This window comes from Nymphalis io, chromosome 10 (assembly GCF_905147045.1).
Source record: "Nymphalis io chromosome 10, ilAglIoxx1.1, whole genome shotgun sequence".
In the NCBI taxonomy this organism is placed as follows: domain Eukaryota; kingdom Metazoa; phylum Arthropoda; class Insecta; order Lepidoptera; family Nymphalidae; genus Nymphalis; species Nymphalis io.
The window spans coordinates 13,528,404-13,551,987 of record NC_065897.1 but is presented as its reverse complement, the minus strand read 5'-3'; the positions used below and the strand labels follow the sequence as shown (position 1 = coordinate 13,551,987).

The 23,584-nt window shown below is 35.5% G+C and overlaps 3 protein-coding genes across 11 annotated transcripts in view; all 3 read left to right on the top strand.

The window, feature by feature from the left end:
- The first annotated feature begins 1,516 nt into the window (after positions 1 to 1,516).
- On the top strand, positions 1,517 to 2,942 carry LOC126771489 (transmembrane protein 147). The gene is made up of 4 exons (XM_050491388.1): positions 1,517 to 1,696; positions 1,769 to 1,907; positions 2,013 to 2,135; positions 2,454 to 2,942. The coding sequence occupies exons 1-4, from the start codon at positions 1,620 to 1,622 to the stop codon at positions 2,799 to 2,801; spliced, it is 687 nt and encodes a 228-aa protein (XP_050347345.1). The 5' UTR covers positions 1,517 to 1,619; the 3' UTR covers positions 2,802 to 2,942.
- Positions 2,943 to 5,288: 2,346 nt separating this feature from the next.
- Positions 5,289 to 18,700, top strand: LOC126771418 (uncharacterized). The gene is made up of 6 exons (XM_050491286.1): positions 5,289 to 5,954; positions 6,307 to 6,485; positions 7,502 to 7,583; positions 12,419 to 12,759; positions 13,511 to 13,906; positions 14,578 to 18,700. The coding sequence occupies exons 1-6, from the start codon at positions 5,652 to 5,654 to the stop codon at positions 14,801 to 14,803; spliced, it is 1,527 nt and encodes a 508-aa protein (XP_050347243.1). The 5' UTR covers positions 5,289 to 5,651; the 3' UTR covers positions 14,804 to 18,700.
- Positions 18,701 to 19,328: 628 nt separating this feature from the next.
- Positions 19,329 to 23,584, top strand: part of LOC126771484 (uncharacterized) — a 45,080-nt gene continuing 40,824 nt past the window's right edge. For 3 of the 9 annotated variants that reach the window (XR_007669535.1, XM_050491382.1, XM_050491381.1), the window contains exons 1-2: positions 19,341 to 19,897; positions 20,201 to 20,258. Coding sequence is in view for 2 of the 9 variants with exons in the window: in XM_050491382.1 (XP_050347339.1) it covers positions 19,832 to 19,897; positions 20,201 to 20,258 (124 nt within the window). In the remaining 7 variants the exon portion in view is untranslated. Of the gene's footprint in view, positions 20,104 to 20,200; positions 20,259 to 23,584 lie in introns of all 9 variants that reach the window. The other 6 variants (XR_007669541.1, XR_007669538.1, XR_007669540.1 and 3 more) reach the window with 5 other exon arrangements.

Below are 23,584 nucleotides of genomic sequence, written 5' to 3'. Positions count from 1 at the left end.
ATTAATACATACAGATTTTGATTGGCATATTTTAAATGACATACATTTTTTTATGTTTATATTTTATTTTAATCAAACAAATACTCAACCAATTAGTCTATTAAGTATCAAAAAGTATTGTTTTTTTATGATAATACTGTAATTATGACTATATTTAAATATGTTGTTTTATATAAATAATATATTAATTTTAAACACAATTCTTATTTATCATTGAATTTAAATTTGTATATTCTTCTACCTACTATGAAATATTATGTTGCAATAAGTTTGAATTCTTAGAAGATTCCATAAATATTATATAGTTTAAAATAACTTTTAAATATGTATTAACACAATAATATGTCCTTTATTTGTTTACTTAATTTATTACAAACTTTATAAAATAATTAAATATTTATTTATTCAAAAAAGACTCACCAAGTTTTATATTATTAAAACAAATATCCATTTCTCTCATATTTCACTTTCCGTCTAAAAGGTTTCTAATTATGAAATATTATACTTTAAAGATGTTTTAATAAATGAAATAAATACCTTATCAATAATCATGGTTATGCAAATATAAGAGACAAGTTTATCCAGTAAACTGCACAAGGGTACTGCGGAGAAGTGTTGCTCGAGCTCTCACCGAGCGGAGCCCAAACCATTCTACGGACAAATAAAATCTGAATTAGATAAACTCTTCTCTGTGATTGGATAAAAATATCCAAACCCCTTTGCGCGTGTGCTAAAAAACGAAAGGGTTGAAAACGTTACCCTTTTTTTAGTGTCCCCTTAGCTTTCATCCCTTCCTGTCACTAATATCTAAACATATTGAATTTTCTTTTCTGCTAAGATAACTTTTTTGTGTAATAAATTAAAAAATTATACACTTTTTACTCAATGTTTATTATTATTACATAACTAATTGTACATTATTTGAAATTACTTACATCTAGTTTGTAGGTATGTTCCTACTTAATTATTTGATTCATACTAATACAAACTTTTTTAATATGTATTCATAATGCTCCGAAACCTGATTTAATATAGTTAATTTGAGGTAAAATTAAACATTCAAGTAAAATAAAAGTTTAAATTTTCATATAATTTAAATTCAAACCCCGCCGAAAGTCTAAACTGAATACGTTCCATTGCACATACGACATATATCTGTCAGTTAGTATTTAAAAATATTTATAAAATATTTAATATTAATAATCAACAATATTAAAGAAAAAGAAACATAATTTTTGAAATCAAATACATTCAATAGACTACGTAAAAAGTAAGTTAAAAATGAAGCCGTATGATGAACTAAAGTTTGAATTATCGATAGCTCTCTTGTATATTTTCTTGAAATTAATATATATGTCATACTTTAATATAATTACTTTTTTCTGAAATAATTTCTTATCGAATAAGTCCAGTGTTTTATTATTATTCTAGAAACTAGAAAAAAATTGGTATCTGTGATTGATCATAACGTTAAGACTACTGACATTTGACATTATTTTGACAAGTGACATGTCACTCAAGAAATAGAATTTTTGAGTTAATTTTTTGATTTCTTCCTATTAAAAAAATATCTATAAGCCTTATATTCAGAATTAAATTTATATAAATAAAAAATTGAAATGACTTTATATCACTTTGGGAATTGTTTAGCGTTAGTTTACGCACCATATCATATGGCTTATAAGTTTTCAGGAATGTAAGCGTATTTATCTAATTAGGTTAAAAGTGTTAAGTTAAAACTGTAAATACATGATTTTACTTCTTACAGATCTGAATATGCAACATTTTCGAAATGCGTATATGCCGGAGGACTGTATATATTCACACAGCTTTGTAAAATGTTGCTTTTAGCGACCTTTTTCCCCGATTCCGATAACGTTCAAGGCGCTGAATATGATATATTTCTTGTAAGTACCCTTATGATGAATGCTTAAGTTGACATTAAAATGAATGAAATAAATTTTTTTATACATAACTTTATTTATTAAAAACTATTTCGGGCTATCTTACAGGAAATTCTAAAAGCCACAGTTGATCTTGCTGATCTTCTCGGCTTATACTTTGCTCTGAATTCAATACCGGGGAAAGGACATGCTAAGATCTTGACTGCAGCTATAGGTTGGGCTAGTGCTGAGGTAAGCAAGTATTGTTAATTAAGATGTACTCTACAGATTAATATTTATACTGTAGGCTTGTACCAATACTTTACTATAAGTAGGACAAGCAAAAATGTTTTTTTAAAACATATCAAAACAGTAACTAGCCAAATGCCGGTTTTCAAATTATTTAATTTTTTTTCTAAAGATTAATTAAGTACTATTACAAATTAACTTTATTTTAATATATAAAAGAAAATGTCCGCTTAAAGCATACTATAGCATTCTATATTGTTATTTTAAGTTATTTAAAACAATCCTAGTTCAACCGAATCAAATAAAAATTTCATTTAACAGGTGCTAGTGACCCGCAGCATTCTCCTATGGGTCGGTGCAAGGGGTTCAGAGTTTGACTGGCGATATGTGCGATCTTGTGCTGAGTCCAACGTAGCATTATTGCAGCATGCCTCTACTGCTGCCCTAGTGTGGCTCTGGACCCGCAGTGACCTGCCTCGTAAACACTTCCCCATAGTTGTTACACTTTTAGCGATATCTCCATACAAAAGTCTCATAGAAGAAGCCATTGCTAGTATATTTTCTCTCAGTGCTTGGGCTTTATTAGGTCTTCGTACTGTACACACCACTGTAATTGGCCTTACCGCATTAGCTATGTATGCAGTCTTAGCTCAGCAAATCGGAATATAACTTAATTAGTTAAGGTTATAAGTTCAAACCTAAGTGTTTGTTTCATTTGTATGTCAGAAAGTTTGTTTGTTGTCACATTAAGCAGAATAAGTACCTAATATAAGTGTAAATTTATTTAATAAAATATTGATTGTGTCAGTGCTCAATCATTCATTTTAATACCTAACACACAAAAAACATTAAAATATTACAATTTATGTTATGATTGTTAATTTCTATTCTATCAACAACAAGGATTGTAAGAAAATAAGAATTTTACATTTAAAAATATTACTAGAGGTGCAAAATGCATTTATCCTGGTTAAATCTACATCACTAGTAAATAGGGTAAGATTTTTATGGTAATGATATATTTATTGCAAATTTATTTTCGTGACCTTAGTATTAAAGTCTTTGATGAGTGGTGCTTAGGACTTATGTTTGTAAAAACCTAGAATATCTGTCTATAGAATATTTGTTAGCATTAATATGGAAATACAACAAAGTAAACGAAGTTGTCAATTTTTTTTTAATATTTTTTGGTTGTTTATTTTATATGTATGTATGTATTTTATTGTATGTATTTCTTTTTCTGGTATATGTAATTGTATAACATATACCAGAAAAAGAAAAGTGATCATTTACAACTACCGATTTAAGGAAGATGATATAAAACGTGTATCAGTGGTCAAAGATCTTGGAATAACACTCGATTCTAAACTTCTTTTCGATGAACACATAAATTCCATAACTTCTAAAGCGTTTCGTATGCTAGGATTTGTGCTGAGGATTTCCAGAGAGTTTAAGCGTGTTTCAACTTTTGCTCTTTTATATAAATCATTTGTGAGACCTATTCTAGAATACGCTTGCACTCTCTGGAATCCACAGTATAGTAAATATATAGAATTCATCGAAAATATTCAGGAAAAGTTTTTAAAATATTTAAAATTTTCGTTTATAAATAATTTGAATCAAATAGAAAAGATACCGACAACTGAACAGAGACGACTTGAACGTGATATGGTGTTTTTATATAAATTGATCCACAACATATTTGATTCCCCTTATCTCCTTTCTAAAATAAATATCAAGTGCCTTCGCCCTGGTAGTCGCAACAAATCTATTTTTGATTTTCCATTGACAAAGACTAAATATGCAGCAAATGCATTTATTAATAGATCATCTAAACAGTACAATAAAACATTTATTGAATGTGATATATTTCATCTCTCCCTTAAAAAATTCAAACTGCAAGTAAAAGAAATATTATACTCTGAAGAGCCTTAACTTACTCATGCATTTTTAATTAATTAATTATAATTTGATTATTTATTATTAAATTATGTTTTCTTGATTTAAAAATTAAATTTATATTAAATTAAATTATATAAATGAATTATATAATTTCATGCACCTATTAACTGTTTTGGTTTAAGAATTGTTTTATATTTTTTATTTTATTGTAATTATTTCACTGTTTGTTTCCTGTACACTAAATAAATAAATAAATATAAGAATTATACAGATTTTGATAAGAGGTATCAAATAAAAAATATTTACTTTTAAACAAATCAAACTGGTATTATCAAACACAATATTATATTAATATAAAACTAATTTCTAAACGTTCATAGTGTTTTTTCATCTTTGTACAACAGCTTAATCACATTACTTATATAGTAAAAGTTGTTTTTAGTTTTATAGTTATTTTACATTATTCAATTTCGTCCAGATTATATATATGATAACTTTTTTTTCGGCCTGTGTTATCATAAAACTAAAAAATAGTAAAACGAACATTCATAGACGATGGTAGAACGTACTTTCGCGTATTTAATTGGCACATCATTTTCATAAATCGACAAAATGAAATTAATGTAATATTATTTTCTATTTTGTTACGAAATTTAAGGTTTTCAAAAAACTCTGCGTAGGTTTTCGAATGCATGATCGTATATCGTATCATCTTAAAAAAAGGTCTAACATGATTTGAATCGTACGTGTGGCAACGCTGACTTGGGTACGTGTTTAGTCTAGTGATAGCTAGCATAAGATGGTTTATTCTGGTTTTAGTCACTGTGTAAAACACTACTACAAACGCAAAGCGTCTACCAAATTTTTCTGTATTTCTTTGTTTATTAGCTGCATGACTTATCTGTACAAAAACTATTACTATAATCTACTGAAGTTACGGGATCTACTACCCTACAGTAACCAAATCCAATGTATTCATATCGAGATTATTTGAATACTACGGTAAGATAATTAATGTCTTGCAAAAAAATATAATGCTACGAACCGTAAGCACCATAAAACGACACACCTAAATAATATAATAATGGCATTGCAACGCATTGTATGCATCTCTCACTCTGTGTCTGTGTTAGACTTTAGTCAAATTGTCATATTAATTTTTAGCCTGTAGCTGTAGTTTATGGTATGTATAAGCTTGAGCCTTAATAATTATTAGTGTATTGTCTATGATATAGTTTATTATCTATGCTTAATAAAAGTAATAAATTTAGTCAAAAGGTCACAAGTACAAATATGGCTAAAACTTTAGATTCAAATATATTTTAAAGTGCAACGCCGCTTCAGCAGGAGATAAAAATAACAATTAGCATGTAAAGCTGAAACAGGGTGATAGTCATGAGGCTGGGGACTCTTTAGGAGTATAGCTGTTAATAACATCAGTGAAGCTTACATTACTGAAAAGTGGTTTTATCAACGACTCTCTAGAATTTCCAGTTACTTTTTCGCATCGATAACACTGTACCGGTCCTATACATTTTACATATTACCCGCCCATTCATATGTTATGTATTTTAATCTTCAAGTGAGTTCGTTATGACGTGATCGATAGTAGTCAATATGAAGAAGTTGTTTTTATTTTCGCTGCTATGTTATTTAACAAAGGCTGAATATAATGTTAAGTGTAGTGATAATTTACATAGTGGCTTAACTTTCGAAGCTACGAACGATGGTGTGGAGGGACGATACAGGGTGGAGTGGTGTACGATGGCTGATAAAAATGTTACCAACTGGGAGCTGGTTATGCGATATTATGACACTCTGTCTCCCAGTCGTTGCGAGAAATACAGTGTTGACATCCCACTTGGATTATTACATTCTCGTTTTAATGAGATTGTTCACGTTAATTTAAATTGCACTAATGTGAGTATATTTTCCTCGATATTTATATTTAGAATATATGTAATTATTCTTTAATTTGTTTTTAAAACACTTATTTAAATAATAATTACTTATAATTTAAGAAAACATAACAAGATCAAATGCCATAATACACAATGGAGGTAGTCACAAATACTAAGCAAAGTATTTTTTACTACCTCCATTTCTTTACATTAAAACATTTATGGATATAGATCTTGTTAATACAAACCATGTATAACTTAATATTTGGATCGGTAATAAATTTGTATTTACAAAGCTTAAAATTCATATTCAGTAAAACCTTTAAGTCCTTCACTATAATAATTATAAATATCAAATTTAAATATTTCAGGTATGCTTCTCCACGAACTTGGACTTAATATTCAATAGCACATGCTATCACATCAAGACAGTGCTCCACCGAGGGACCACAAGCTCCAGTCCTCATGATTCTTTACATTATGTTAATAACCCATATCCAAAAGAACATTTCACTAAAAGCATGGCTCTGGTTAGAACACACAGTACATAGTAAGTAAAGAAGACATTCTTGTTTTTACTTTAAAAAGGCTTTACAAGTATTTTTTGTGCCATCATTTTACAACCTAAAGAGTCTATTTAGAATCTTAGAGTTGTAGGTCTAATAATGAGAAATTTTTTAATGAGAATTGAGTAATTTAGGGAGTTAAATAAATTGATACAATCCTTTATAATAAAATCAAAATATTCAAGAAGGCTCTATTAAACGTAAAACTACCAACAGTTCGGAATGTAGATTCCACTGAGAAAAACTTGTAAGAAACTCTGTAGTTACTTTTTTAATAATCAAAAATTTACATGTAATAAATTTTTGTAATAATAATAAAAATTTAAATATTTGTAATAATACAATACGTCTTTATTATTAAAAACAAAACACTAGTTTCAAATTTAAATAATTTTTTTTTTTTCGTTTTTTTTAATGGATTTTTTATCCTTGCGGCATGTCAAACCCATAAAAGTAAAATGGTCTGCAGAGTTTTATTATAGAATCGAATACCCTGTTTCAGGAGGGATGTATTAACTCTGTAAAGTCGAAATTATAAAACCTTTTTTATACAAAAATATATGTATCTTATATTGTACTGCCTTGTTGGTCTAGTAGCTAGATGTAAGGACGCAGACCCGGAGGTCCGGCGTTCAAATCCCAGGTCGTGCCAATAAAAAGTTATTGGGCTTTTCTGTCGAAAATTCTCAATAGAAGCCCAGAGTGTGGAAGTTAGTAGTGTGTACACTATCATGCCTAGGAAAGAATGTAAAGCCGTTGGTCCTGCGCTTCAACTCTTTCGGGTTGTGTCGAATTGCCGTCCCATCAGATTATGAGAGTTAGGGAATAGAGAGTGCACCTGTGTTTGAAAACACACACTTGTGCACTATAATATGCCCTGCGCAGTTGGCTAATCTCTCTTGAGTTTGGTTGCCGTAGTCGAAATCAGTCTGGAGGACCTTATTATATAAAGGAAGTATGCTAATGGGAATGATGTTAAGTGTTACTTTACATTTTCCAGTGAGGAGCTCATCATGCACTGGTATCTGGGCTTTGTGCCGGCCACTGATTACACAATGAACCTTTGCACAGCAGACTTCCAGGTGAACAAACTTTGACACTAATTTGCCATTTCAAGTATCCTGCTTGCCTTGCATACAGTAGTTGTTCCATTTCTATAATTCAAATATTTTTAAAGCCCATTAAATTATATTATTATAAAAGTTAATCAGTAACATGGTAATTTTCAGTGGCCCAGTTCTAAGATATAAGTATGCTTTAAAAATATACATTTTTCACTAATGAGAGATATATTTGATTACACAGCAACATTCGTAATGCTATAAAATTTAAATTAAAGTGACATATGATAAGAAAACCATTAATTTAAAAAGTAATATTTAATAGTCGTCTCATGGCAATAATACTGCTTGATATTCTACTACCAAATGTGACTATTAAAAACCTGTCGTAAAATTTTACAAATAGTTATTAATTAATAGTTCGTGGTTATTATGTGAATATTATTATTTTTTGTATATTTACCTAAGCCCAGAGTTCTTGTCTGAGTATTCTTACATGTAGGAGATAATTTCCAGTTGAAACTGTTTTTTTTAGACAGTCATCACACTTCACTATTATTGTAAAAGTTATATACAAAATGTTTTTTATATGTTTTGTTAAAAATATAGTATTTATTTTTTTGATGATAATGTTACATTTGGATCTATTCAATGATTATAATAAGTAAGTAGTTTCTAGTGGTTCAACAATGATAAATCCAGTTAAACGATATTAAAAGGCCAAAATGTGTTAATTATGTTATATTTTAACTGTGATAAAGCTCGAAGAAGTAACAAGTAATGAAAACACACATAACCTCTCGTATTTATGATATGATTGTTGTTTTTATTTTGGTAACTCGCAAATAGCCAATATTAACTTTAAAAGTGGTAGTTATTTTGAAATCACAGAAAGAAAATTCAATTTTATTTATTTGTTTAGATGTGATAAAGCGTGAAGAATTACTGAATATTCACAACACACACAACTGTTCGTATCCATAATATGTCGTGTGATTATTATTACTCTAGTGATTAAAGAAAAACGGATTTACTGAATTATTGTAATGTCTCCTTATATACAATATTAGGTGTAGTATTTCGATATTCTAAGAAAACAATAGCATTGGCATGACTTACACGTGATCATGCTACACATAGTTGCCCATGGGTAAAGCAGCAGCAAGTAATAGAACAAAATACAACCTCTTATAATCTAATAAAACTATAAATAAAGTTAGAACTAAGCAATTTAATGCAAACTTTAATAAATTCTATAATTAATGCAAGATATTAATAAAAACTCAAAACTAAAAGTCTACCTCGTAACTAATGATAAAAATAAGAGATCTACGAACTAAACACGAATCCTAATATGGCAGAGGGTCACTCTACTCCGGAAATCTGGACACACCGCCACCATCATATACTTATATTGTAACGAAAAAATACGTATGATTGTTACGTATAACTATTGATAGACTCACTCGATTTTGATAAAATTAAGACTAAACAGTACCTTGAAATTTCTGTTATTTCAATTTTTAGCCATTTCAAAGATTAACCCGGACAAAAAGACAGACATACAATATTAAAAATATATTTTTTTGGTTTTAGTATCTCGCAAATAGCCCATATTAACTTCAAAAGAAGCAGTTATTTTGAAATACAGACAGACACTTCAATTTTATTTAATTGTATTGATTCTAAAATATTCAGATTAAACAAAACTATTTAACTCACTGAAAACATTATTTATGATTAATAACCCTAGCACCCATTTGTACACGACTCTCGTCGTTTCTTTTTGGGACTAAAATTACTAAGTTACTCGCAAAGCTTACTCTAGAGCACGCAACATAAAACTGTCCTGAGAACTGCCATCATCTAAATCAATGCCGGTCATGTTCAATGACTGACCTTGAGACTTATTGATTGTCATGGTGAAGCACACATTAAAAGGGAACTATATTCTTTGAAAGAATATTCTGATGGATCCATATAAAGCTTCGAAACTACCAAATAAATGGTTTTGTTCTGTATAAGTCCATCTTCTATAATTTGCTTCGCTCCAAAGGAAGCATCAATTTGCAAACATTGATCATACTGTGTAATACAGTCCGTGAAATGTTCGTGTTCAAGACGCTGACCGATTTCTTAGCGAATATTCTAATTAATAAAGAAAGAAACATTCTAACCCTTCACAACAAAAAAAACTACCCCTTTGGATGGAATTTGAATACATGTTTATCAAATTATTCAAGAAACACAAACAATTTCAAGTAGGTCAGACCATTTTTTATACTAATGTTTCCACCCCATTTCTCGCGTTTTGGGTCGAATATCGAAAAATGACAAAATTATGACTTATGCATCTATTTTTGCTCAGAAACTTTAATATTAAATTGCATTCTTCGTACTTCAAAAATGACGGACTCCACATACAAACTTTCAACCCCTATTTCAAACCCTCTTGGGGATAGATTTTCAAAAACCCTGAAATACATAAGTATTTATATCTAACTAGAACCTTGTATATAACATTTAATGCTTCTTACTTCAGAAATGATGGACTCCTCATGCAAACTTTCAACCACTATTTTACCCTTATGTGGGTAGATTTTATTTATTTCTAACCAGAAGCTTGCACTCTTAACTAAGAAAATATGCACCTAAGTTATGTACGTGTACATTCATAGTAAAAGCAAAGGGGGAGGGTTGATAAGGGACATGTTTCGCCCATCGGCTACTTAATGTGATATCAATTTGATTTGGTAGCAGACATCATAACAAATATAAAAAAATTATTGTTTTAAGTAAAAAGATGGAAATAGAAGGAATAAATAAAACAATTTTTATGTAGATTTTATGAACATTTCTTCATGCAGACACTGCGGCACAAAAATCAATTACAATTAGTATTCTAAATGCAAGATTGAGATAAAAGAATGTTTTTATTACTATGCATTGAATGTTCCAACTATGGGAATTAATCAACAATCGAAAGTAATTACTACGTTGAGATACACTTTATAATATACCTACTTGGTCTACCACCATAGTAGGTATATTAGGGTTTTCGTAGTGTTGTCGCCAGTACTTGTTGAAACAAAAATTATTGTCATTATCGTTGACAAGGAGACAAAATACCCCTGGTATTTTGAGACCGAGCTACACGAATGCATTTAGAATAGGTAGAGGTAGATTTTGAGGCCGAGCTACACGAAATGCATTTAGAATAGGTAGAGGTAGATTTTGAGGCCGAGCTACAGGAATGTATTTAGAATAGGTAGAGGTAGATTTTGAGGCCGAGCTACACGAATGTATTTAGAATAGGTAGATGTAGATTTTGAGGCCGAGCTACACGAATGCATTTAGAATAGGTAGAGGTAGATTTTGAGGCCGAGCTACACGAATGCATTTAGAATAGGTAGAGGTAGATTTTGAGGCCGAGCTACACGAAATGCATTTATAACAACTTAGAATCACTGTGCATGTCTAACAATTTTAAGAACTTCTAAGTATCGATAAAATGTTTCTGTTTGAACAAATGCAAAAATCGCTTTTTTTTTATAGAATAGGAAGGCGGACGAGCATATGGGCCACCTGATGGTAAGTGGTCACCAAACGCCCTTAGACATTGGCATTCTAAGAAATGTCAACCATCGCTTATAGCCAATGCGCCACCAACCTTGTGAACTAAGATGTTATGTCCCTTGTGCCTGTAATTACACTGGCTCACTCACCCTTCAAACCGGAACACAACAATATAAAGTATTGCTGTTTTGCGGTAGAATATCTGATAAGTGGGTGGTATCTACCCAGGCGAGCTTGCACAAAGCCCTACCACCAGTAAAGTTTTTCATGTTATTAATTATTAAGATTTCCAAACACATTCGCAATGAGTTCCGAACTCAATATTTATATCTTCAGTATGTTAACACTTTTCAGCGTGACAAAACACTTAAACGATCGCGCAACTGATACTCACGCGCAACGTATATAGATGCGCATAGTGAACTAAGCCGTATAATCATATAAGAGTCACATAAGAATCAAGAGTTGTATAATCGTGAGTTAAAATTAATGTTAGTTAAAAAATTAATATGGTTCATGGAGCGCTTCTTTAAGAAATAATAACTTAAAGACCGAATAAACCACAAAAATGTACAAAAAAGGCAAAACACTCTGTTTTTGACCAATAATTGCTTTGATTTACTACATTACTTATCATGTAAAACTTACTGAATAAAAAACTATATATCTTCAAGTATAAAATTCATTTAAAAATAGTCGGCAGTCGAAATATAAATTTTTGAGTATGTGATAGGAATGAAGAATGCTTCTTATCCACCGTCCGCGTTTTTAGAACGTTAACGACTATTATTCCAAGTTAGTGGACGAAGGTGATCACGGATTTAGCTAATTTATATATTAAATAAAGTTAAACGTGAAACTCGTTATCAGGGCCCTAAGCCATTCCCCGTGCTGCCTACGCGCTCTTCCCTATTCGATTTATCTCGTGTATTTGTCCAAAATTGGTTTGTGTTTATCTATTTTATATTGGAATTATTCAGTTCGTGAAACGGCCAACTGATATATGTATTTTAATTGTTGTTGTTGTACAATTTTGTGCTTACCTTGTGTTTGATATTATTCTCATGGTCAATTTACGTTTATACCTCACATAGAGAATAGTCGATGCTTTACATTTCTCTGCTTATTGTATAAGCAGGACGAACCACCGCTCGCGCATCAGTGTCACTGTTTAATATTACATTTGGCCCAAGACCGTTTCTACGACAAATAAGACAGCGGTCAGACAATCGACGCAATCAAATCGGACGACGTTAACCTCGCGACTGTCGCGTGCGCAGTGGTGCGTGGACGTCGGCGGCAACTGCAGCACGCTGGGCGAGTGCCGCTGCGAGGTGCGCTGCGTGCTGCGCGTGCCCGACGGCTGCTACAGCGCGCGCCTCAAGCAGCTGGCGCCGTGGACGGAGGCGCTGCGGCTGTTCGGCTCGCAGGCGCTGACCGAGCACCCCGTGTGCCACTACAACCCGCCCCCGACGCCGGCCGACGTGTCGCGCGCCGCGCTGTGGTGGCTGTGCGCGGGCGCGGCGCTGGCGGCGCTGGCGCTGGCGCTGCTGCTGCGCGCGCACCGCGCCCGCCTCGCCGCCGCGCTGCGGGCGCGCGTGCTGCGCCACTGGCTCGACAGGTACCGCGCGAGCGTGATGCGTCCCGGTACTCCCTCGAGTCACATTTACAATGCATGAGTAACAAAGGAGATCTCTCCGCAAAGGAGTAACCGATCTTTCCCAAATCCCAACCCAAGAAGTCCAGTTGTCCTCTGAGAATACCTGCTATATTGCCCACGTGTGCTTCCGTTTTGACTTCGGTACGAACTATTCTCGCTCTCTTATATCACTGGAAAATTCCCGACTTCATAAAAAGTAGCAACTGCTCATCCTATTCTCAAGAGGGGTGACGGTATAGACCCATCCAACAACAAGCCTGGTGCGATTATCTTCTCACTCGCCAAGAGCGTGTGATACGTATCTCCTTGGTTACCTGCAGAGTAACTATCTTATCAATGACTAAGAATGGTTTTTGTTACGAACGCAGTGCTGGTGATTTTTTAATGTACCTTACTTATAATAGGTCGCCATTGAGAGCAAGAGGAAAGACATGGCAATCAGCCTAGACACCGCAAGTGCTTAATAAGGCTATTTTCGCCGTTTATACCGCAAAAATATTCCTTGCATCGAAAAGTGGAAGAGAGCGAAACCATTTTTGTTCGAAATTGACGTCGGGCATTCCACTAATGATCATTATTTCCGAGCTTCCCTCGGAGGTTTTTTCCGGATATTGTATTACGTTTTCAAAGATCGAGTACGGGGATCCGTCGAGGTCGGCGGCGCACCGGCGAGTCCCGGGTCGCCCCCACTAATACACGGACGCTCGCGCAGGACGGAGGCGGAGGCGGCGAAGCCGATCAACGGCAGCGAGGCGGACGAGCGGCGCGTGCTGCTGCTGTACGCGCGCGACTGCCCGGCGCTGGCGCGCGTGGCGGGCGCGCTGCGGCGCCTGCTGGGCGCGGCGGGCTGCGCCGTGCTGGACCCGTACAGCGCCGCCGCCGCGCGCGCCGCCGCCCGCGCGCCCGCCGCGTGGCTGCAGCGCGCGCTGGCGGCGGACGGCGCGCGCGTCGTGCTGCTGCAGTCGGCCGGCGCCGCCGCCGCCGCGCGCGCGCCGCTCGTGCACGCGCGCGCGCCGCACGCCGCCGACGCGCTGCTGGCGCTGGCGCTGCGCCGCCTGGCCGAGACGGGGCACGTGGGCCTGCCCTACCGGAAGTACTTCGTGGCCGAGTGAGTGCGACTCCCGCTCGCTTCTCCCGCGGTCCCCGAACGTGATCCCGAGGCGCCCCCGAGTCCCATTCGCGACGACGCAGAGTTTTTTTTTTTTTATAGAATAGGAAGGCGGACGAGCATATGGGCCACCTGATGGTAAGTGGTCACCAAACGCCCTTAGACATTGGCATTCTAAGAAATGTCAACCATCGCTTATAGCCAATGCGCCACCAACCTTGGGAACTAAAATTTTATGTCCCTTGTGCCTGTAATTACACTGGCTCACTCAATCTTCAAACCGGAACACAACAATATCAAGTATTGCTGTTTTGCGGTAGAATATCTGATGAGTGGGTGGTACCTACCCAGACGAGCTTGCACAAAGCCCTACCACCAGTAGAGTGACCGATCTTTTCGATATGATTGTGGCCGATCGAATCGAAAAGCTGGCCGTAAGTTTTCGAAGTACCGTCGACCGCCTCGGGAGAATCTCATGTATCACGTCTAGCTGTCATCGTTATCGATCGCCTCGGCCGGTGATTCAGTACCCGCCGCCCGACTATACCGGTCGCCGCCCGACCCGAAACGGCCGGGGTGAGGTAGCGATCAGAGTGCTTTTGAATTTAACGAGTGGACCGACCACGAGTGAGGTGTGGGCCATGCGGGGGCTGACGTGCGCGCGGTTGCAGGGTGGCGGGGCTGGAGGCCGACGTGTTGCCGCACCTCACGCGGCTGCGGCGCTACTCGCTGCCGGCCGCCGCCGAGCTGCTGCTGCGCGACGTGGCCGGCCCGGACGCGCCGGCCGTTCCGGTCGCGCCGGAAGTGCTGGCCGAGCTGTCGCAGGCGACGGACGAGCTGCTGCAGTTCGTCCGCGAGAACCCCGACTACATGTCCGACATGATCCACATCTGCTGACCGCCCGGTGGCATCTCGTCGATACGGCGACTTATTTATTATTAACTTCAATTCATTTTAATACTGTAAAGAGTGACCCACTGTGTCAACGAGTGTCGGAATTGTGTCGGTACAATCAAATTATTTTAAACTTCAAGAACACAAATGTTATAAAATACAAAATTTATCATCGAACTCTACGTTTCAGTGGAGTTGAGTAGTTTATAGCTTTTTTTAATTTGCAGTCAAGTGATTTTTTACTAAAGTATTTACGCGTCAATTCATAACATCACTTAATACTAATAACGAAAATGTTCATTAATTTACGTCATATTCAAAACACACTTGAAGTATATCTACCGGGCGGCACGGTGCACGGCACGGTGCACGGCACGGTGCACGGCACGGTGTACGGCACGGTGCTTGTATGAAATGTACTTAAAGAATAAAACTTACACTGGCGTCAGAATATTTGAATATTAATAACGTAGATATGCAAAAAGTATAGAAGTTCAGAAAGTATCATCATATTATAATCAATGCGATGAATATGTATTTTAAAATTTAAATTATGACTAAAAAAGTGATTGATGATACACACCGTACCGGTACAAGTCGGCACTATTTCCGTGTCGCGCCGCTCAAACGCGCGCAGCGGTAAAATTCGATGAGTTCGCTGTGTGGGCTCCTGCGACACCCACGAGATCAGCCGCCTGCGTCATGCATTCGACAAAACGTATACGTTTGTACGGTGACGTAGTCGGGAAAAGGTAAATAAACAAGTTTGACCTTGACATGGCACGAGAGCTTAACTGGCGGCGGGAAATTACTGAACGGTTCTGAACACACGATTTCATTTATTATTGTCCTACAATTTACAAAGAAACTTAAGAACACCGAGTTATATTATTCGATTATATCATATCAGGATAGCGATGGCGGCGATTCAATAAAAATTGAAAACAAAGGTAGTTTGGGTTTTTATAATATCTGATATTCGTTAACTTTTATCATAACCAATATTTTGTAAATATTTAATATTATGAAAGAAATAAACGAAGAAGGATATCAAGTACATAGAAACTCAATTTAACGATATATTAATAATAACAGTTGAGTCGTTCGCGTTGCCTCGGTGGCGACGATTCGTGTGAAACGTGGCCATATATACACTCAAGGCGTTCGTAGGACATCATATAACAAATTTCCGATTACCTTTTTCCGACTTTAAATACAATTCTTATTTATATAAGTTGTACTTTTGGACATTTTTGTAGGCAAATGTTACATTATAATGTCTAGAAATGGGCGTATCGTTTGCTTATTATTGATATTTTTTTGTTTATGCGGAACGAGATAAAAAATGTGCCTTAATGGGAATTGGCTGCGTCCTAAACTATATGCGTGTAGGTATTCACTCTTGTTATAATAGTTTAATGTGCGAGCTTACTGCACTGAAATATTTATTAATTTAATTGTAATTCCTCTATCGGTGGCAGCCTCGCCGACATGTTGACCCTTAGTGCTGCCTATTGTTAGTTGATGATTTAGATTTTTAAATGTCATATATGAAATGATAAGTGTTGATACCAAATCTATGATAGCGGAGATTTAATTTCCGGCGAACGCATTTTAACGTCACGCCACACGCCGCATCACAGAATTCGGAAATGACAATTGCAATGTTGACGTCGAGTGTCGTGATTGGAACGGAGACGTTCGCTGTTCTAGTCTAATGTTTGTTACATGCGGTACATAAGGGGAAGACGTGACGGGCGAGCCCTATTGTTTCGCAAGTTTTATTAATTATATTATTTTTTCTACATTTTAAATGAGTACTTTGATTCTTGTGCGAGCGGTTTAATTTTCTTTTTTTTTTATTTTATAAATAAATAAAGCAAGTTTTCTGCTAAATTTTATTTTAACATCGAATGTCGCTGTCTGACATGCAGCTGACATAATATATATATAAATGTATATTTAAAAAAAATAGCACAGGAAGTAAGTACCGTATATATTAACTAAAAAAGTTACAATACAATTGTACATTGGACGTATTGTTGTTATTAATTCGTATAAAATTTATTTGATCTGAATATACACATAAAACATTAAATGCGATTGAATACTTGAAAACCGTCGCGTAGTATAACATTGTGACTGTTTTCAAATCAACGGATAGGATATGGTATCAGTCAGATCACAGTGAGCGGCCGAGACGACGCGAAGGTATGTGTGATATATGTATATATAGAGTAAATTTAAAAAACAAAACCAAAAAGCCTCAATGCTGCAGCGAGACGAGTCGCGTCGTGTCACGGTGACCAGCTACGTAACTAGAGAGATAATTATTTAGTGTTATTGTATCGGTCAAGGAAGGAAACGAATGTCTTCCATTTATATAACGTTATTAGATATCTTTTTATACAAAATATATTTATTAAACATTTTAAAATGATGTAGGTCACTGGGGCGAGCTGTGTTATGTAGAAAAAATTAACTGAAAATATATTAGTTTTAATATTTTCATGCATTTAACGAATTTATCGCGTCGTGATAAGTACAGGGTCAACAACGAATTTTGTTTACATTCGAGTTATCTTAAGATTGCATTGGGTCTACTCGGCGTCAATGGAATTGAGCTCTTATAGTGTACGCAATAAGACCCACTGACGTGCCTCTGTGTGTACAGCTGAACTGATACTGGCTGTTATCGGTCACGGTGTGTGATAAATGTTTTTATAACAAAAATATTAAATCTTAAGATTGTATTCATATCGTCGCGATAATTAACTGACAAACTAAAATAATCGCCTTTTATACAATCTTTTTTAAATTTGTGAACTGTGACCGTATTTTCTTGATACGTGTATGAAGTATATTGAACAAAATAAACCCTACCGTATTAAGTTCCATTTAAGGCATTAATTGCTAAACATATACATGCAATTATATTTTAAGGAAATAATTATTAATTTAAGGGAATTATTATTATTATTATTATTATAAGATGTATGTCAATGAAAAATGTATGTTAAAAGATGTATGTTCACGCTAGCAAGTTTCTGTATTACAACGTTAATCTGTAGACTGTGAACTTGTTCAAAATCTCATGTTACGTGAACAGTACTGTGTAGCAATAATCGTTGATTGTATTTGTAAATAAGTTGACACGTGTTGTGAATAACTTTAAGCCAAAGTTTAAAATCACAGCAATTATAGTCTGTTCTTGTTTAACATAATATAGTATAATATATTTTTAAATTATTGAATAAGTATAAAGTAGGGTATCCATCAAGTAGCTTTGACGCGCGACTTTTTTAAAGGACATGTTTAAACAGGATAAACGTATATAATATCACGGGACTATTCTTGTAAACTCGATTCAATTAAAAGCTATAATCCTTAACATTGTTGTAGCTCACGCCGTCCGAAAATATATATAAATACTGGATCAGTATCCCGTGTGCAATAGTATTTTGCAGTTTTAAATACATTCTGTATATATTGTAATGAAATACCTCAAAGTAATAAAATTGTTGAACTAATGTCTATCAACGACTACCTTGATAAATGTGCACTAATCCTAGCTGTATAATATGTTTTTGTATTTTCTAATGAAGTTTTCAAGTCATTTTTGTTGTAAGTATGCTTATAATATATTAATTTTGTTAGTTGTTTATTAATAGTAAATAAAAATAAATATTTTGTCGAGATACGGGATTTGTCACTGTGATAGAGATTCTCCTAAAAATGTCTACATAATCTGTTCGCTATGGAAACTCTAGAGATAGATTGAACTTGTTGCTTTAATAAATTAATTAAAAAAAAATACTAACGCAACAGTTTCAAAACGTCTCAAATGTAAGTTAGTGTTACGATATACGTTTGTTATTAAATATATTGCAATAATCTCAAGTCGTATTTATTACTTTCCCTTTATAACGATTATCAGATAAATTATTTAAATTTGCCGCCCGATGCCGGCTCCAGCGTTATGTGCGAGAGAGACGGAATGCTCGGCTACATTCGGAACACGCGCGCAGGTATGGAACAGATATGGCCGCTATTCATTATGCCAACCGATGTAGATGTAGTCTAAAAAGATTGTTGTAGATAAGCCAAACGTATTAAATAGTAAAATATACATTCGAGAGCTTATGATATAACATTGTAAAAATAACAACAGAAATATTGAAAGCACATCATTTATTTAAAATTCTTAGATATATTTAATTTAGGGCGATATTTGAAGTAAGTTATACATTTATCAAGATGTTTGTAAATAACGTTACGTAAAAAAAAAAAAAGTAAGACATGGCTTATCGGAATATCCATACATTTCTCACATCCGCAACTTTTTATCAGCAATATATTATCAACTCGGTGTTATATAACTTGAACCTGTGTCGCTATCGCTATCTCTTTCTCCGCTACAACACTCTACCGATTGTTCGAGACGAGCCTCCCGTCTCGAGTAGTCAGAGAGGGACGAAAGATATTGCATTAAATTTCGATCCTATTCTGTAATGTTTTGTCCAATCGCGTCCGATCTCTGCGTGTTCCGGTTCTTTGTCATCAATGGGTTGCCGGGCGAGATCATTTCGAGTGGCACTTGAAAACGATTTACGCAATATTTGAGTTAGATTTTGACATAAGACGTGTTTTAAAGAACTATTCGGGCTAATTTATACATCCTCCGTGATAAATATCGTGCGAGACAACAGTATTTAACGCGTTCGATCTTAGGCCCTTTCGGTATTAATGAGCCGTACCCACTTCAGCTGACTGCGTCGTACGCAAGGCTACTCTAACTAAACTAGTAGTAGTCCGGCGTTCGAGGAAGGCGGTCGGGTGTTCGCCGTGGCTGTGATATGCGGATATGTTATTGAGGTTTAAAATGTTTTTGGAACGTTCGCCATAGGCGTGACGGCGTCTATATCGCAACAGTTCGTGTCGAAATTGTATCGCGAGACCGGTGAGCGGCCGCCGGGGTCGCAGCGCGAGTGAGTGCCGTGGAGGACGATCAGGGCGAGCCGAGGCTCAATAATGCTCAAATTCCTGACTCATAAGCTACGAACGCATTCGTTGAATGAGGAGAACGTTTCCGAGAAGGTGGGTGTCGGCACGTCCCAGCCGGCTTTGCGCCGTGAAGGTCACACCGCCACCAGAAAATGGCCGCCTCGCTCGCGAGAACAAAGGAGCGGAACGATCGCCGGCTTCTACACCGCGCGACACGTTCTCGTTTAGTCTAAATGCACTGCGATCTCGTACTTTATTAATGTCGGAACCTACCGGCGAAAGAAAGTAATGGATACTCGGTACGAGAAGTCTTGAAAAGCGGCGTTTCGGTGGCGGTGTATGTGATGGCTGACCGAGCGATTGATCTAGTGTTTGAGGAATGGTTTTCATTCGCAGGTGGAGGAGCGGGACTCCGGCACCGAGTCGGACGACGAGGCAGAGCGTGCCGACACCGGTGAGTCCCAACTGTTCTCCTCTGCCCGATTCATTATCGTAGAGCTGCAAGTGACAACTGTCACTGGCCTGTGGCCACTGCCAATTGTACGTAAATAATTTGTCCAATACCTCATCTTCTATTAAATCTAATTTCATACAATATTCCTTTGTATTAATACTAGCACACCTTATCGCGCGTGACCTGTTCGACTAGCTCGGCGAACGTTGTAAATAAATAAAATTATGCAAAATAAAAAAGAGTAACAAAACAAGGTTGCATAGCTTACAATTGTTACTGGCATGACATTATTATTGGATTCTATTAGCATACTGGTTTAGTGAGCGTTTAGTGAGCGCACTGCACACTCGTAGACAGGCGACGTTTATATTGGCTTCGTAGTTCAGACGATTTCTTCAATCGATTAACAACGTCAAGCTTAGGTGTAATATATAATAGTACATAATTCAATTCAGTATTTTACGTTAAACTGGTTCTTTGTTTCTCTAGTGTGACCTTGACGCGTGACCTTGAACTTTACAAAATAAATACCCAAGTATGCAACGTGTACTGGGCATTCTATGGCATAATTAATTCAAATTAACATCAGCTCGTGGTCGGAATTCAACACGTTCAATAACATTTTACCTTTTTATGTGATGAATTTAAATTAAATGCTAGTAATGCTTTACGAATTTCAATAAATGTTATCTTTATGTTAATAATTCCTTTACTTGTTTACATAAAACGAATATTATATTTTATATATCTAATTTGGAATAGTTGATCTTGATCTTGTTTAAATGTTTGTTTTTTTTTATAAGTGAAAAAATCTCGTGTCATCTCATTAGCGACGAAATTATCGATCTGAAGTGAAACTTAGACGTGATGTAATGAGTACTTAGATCAATTTATTTGGCGACGCGGACAATTTACACCTCAATACGTATTTAGTAAAAGTCGTAAAGGTTTAGATGTGCAGTGACATAATATATACTTTATTATTTGTATTATTTGTACCTAAGTAAACATTAGGTATATCATCACTTACGTAAGAATTTGCATTTTTCCGTTTTAATTTTTTGCTTTTTCGACAAACGATTTTTTCCAAATTCCTGTTTGGTGTTACTTGATGGCGGCTATCGCAATGGTTTCGAGTTAAATTCGCGCTCGGACACCTTTTAATACTAGATAGATACATATTTATTCGGCCTGTGTGTTTACTTCAACCTTTGGCCCCGTTGATATTGTTATTTATACAATTGTAAATTCTTAATACAGAATATTTAATATGCGTACTTCATAACAAACACGCATAGAAAAATATTAGTGGTTTATACAACTGTCTAAGAAATCATTAAAAAATTAAAGTGATTATATATAAAGAAAACAATTGCAGTTCATATCTTAGATTTACATTTTCCGAAACATGGATTTGTCAATTACATTTAAATTTAACCTCGAACAGATATATATTACATAATCACATAGGCGTGATCGTCCAGTTCCAGGATAGACTCACTTGTTCGCTGATGTTCTATCACCTCGAGTATTCCCCGTGTTAAGTGGCTCATGGTGTCAGGTGTAGGATTCACTGTTTACATTTATTAGTGTCATCTTGTATTGGCGATGCTAACTTTCTTAATTATTGTATAAAGCAGGCAGACTGGCAAGTATATCACCTAATGGTAAGTGGTCACCACGCAATAGTTATTGGCATTGTGGGAAATCGTAACCATCCCAAACATCTCCATTTCCACCAACTTTAGGAACTAACATGTTAAGCCTCTTGTGCCTGTAGTTACACTGGTTACTCACAGGTGGTTAGTTGTTTCTCTTTCTTCATTATTTATTTATATTAATAAAAAGTCTTAAAATACAATAAATAACAATACCAGTATTAGGAAAAGAATATGTCAAGTTATATGCATAATATAAAATTACTTAAAATAATTCATGCATACGATTTAATTAGTCTCATTTTCTGGATACTGATGACCTAGGTTCATATCTCGGGTCGAGTCAAACGTTATTGGGAGTAACTATATAATAATAATAAATAATACGTAATCCGTGCCTTATTGGCACAACTAAAAGTCTAAATCCCATTTATACTATAATTGAATGGTGTTTGAAGGTACAGTCGTCGATTAGTTATTCCTCACATATACCCAGAAGAGACATATAATAATATGTAGAGACTTGTGGAAATCGTTGGCTCGGGTATGAAGCAATGGGATTACGAGCTTTTATTTTAACATTGTGATACTTTACCGTGTAAAAGCGTCCCGTGTTACAAGCAGATGCTATAGATAAATCACAAAACACGCCAGTAGGTAATATTCTGTGACTTCTCCCAAGTATCGTATATGTACTTAAAATATATCTCGTGATATTTAATCCGTTTCGCGTGAGAAACGATGATGCCATTACTCGAACGACTTCCTTCAATATTTTCAATATTAAAAATTATATCAGATTAAGCGATCAGTTTATTTTTTGCTTGTACTTTTTATTTGTTATATTATTATAAGTCTATTACACATTGCGGCATAAAATATGTCTAATTTACTTCAGTATTTTGATATGCAAAAAAATAATGTTTCGGTTCGTGAGACGAGATGTTTATTTGAATATGCAGCGAATAGAGAAATTACAAATTGTTGCACATTTGCACATTTAATTATTATATTAACATTAAGTTGTCTAACTCAACATTAACATAATTTCGATCGAGTTCCATCAATAACTTTCATGGGACGGAGTCTCAAGTTCACAGCTGCGTGCCATACGTTACACATTAAGGCTCCGTGTACATGGCGCCGTAGCCGCACCGCCGCGCCATGTAATCCGAAAGCTCCGCATTAACACAGCAAACCAGAGCAATATAATCGGTAATGTGTCGACCACTGTTTTTAACATGCAATAAAACAATAATGAATTGTGTACAATGTTGTGTACATTATGTACATGTCATTAACGTAGTAACGTAACGAACACCTTGTCTTAATCTGCAGGAAAGTAGGCTTGTCCAGTAATAAGGATATTACAAAGTATTTAGAATATGGACGAATGAGTACGAAGTTAGTGTTAAAAGGCAACGTGAACGGCTGCTCCGGCATCGCTAACTTGTGACCCGCTGTAACCCGCACGCCGCACGTCGCACGCGGCACGTAAGTGGTTTTCAATTCGGTATAATATAGACGCGGCTGTGGCACTACGTTTATATATATTTGAATAGCTTTCTTATATGATAACGATTCTTCCACGGAGCAACAACACATATTATTCCGTGAACGCACTGTTTGTTTGATTGAAGAACTTGCCATACATAATATGCTTGATAT

Bases quoted from the DNA above. Each gene is read 5' to 3' on its own strand.
- LOC126771489 (XM_050491388.1), top strand. From the start codon at position 1,620: ATGACTTTATATCACTTTGGGAATTGTTTAGCGTTAGTTTACGCACCA. The intron at 1,697-1,768 runs GTAAGCGTATTT...TACTTCTTACAG, and splicing joins GCTTATAAGTTTTCAGGAAT to ATCTGAATATGCAACATTTT. The intron at 1,908-2,012 runs GTAAGTACCCTT...GCTATCTTACAG, and splicing joins CTGAATATGATATATTTCTT to GAAATTCTAAAAGCCACAGT.
- LOC126771418 (XM_050491286.1), top strand. From the start codon at position 5,652: ATGAAGAAGTTGTTTTTATTTTCGCTGCTATGTTATTTAACAAAGGCT. The intron at 7,584-12,418 runs GTGAACAAACTT...TCGCGTGCGCAG, and splicing joins TTTGCACAGCAGACTTCCAG to TGGTGCGTGGACGTCGGCGG. The intron at 13,907-14,577 runs GTGAGTGCGACT...GCGCGGTTGCAG, and splicing joins CGGAAGTACTTCGTGGCCGA to GGTGGCGGGGCTGGAGGCCG.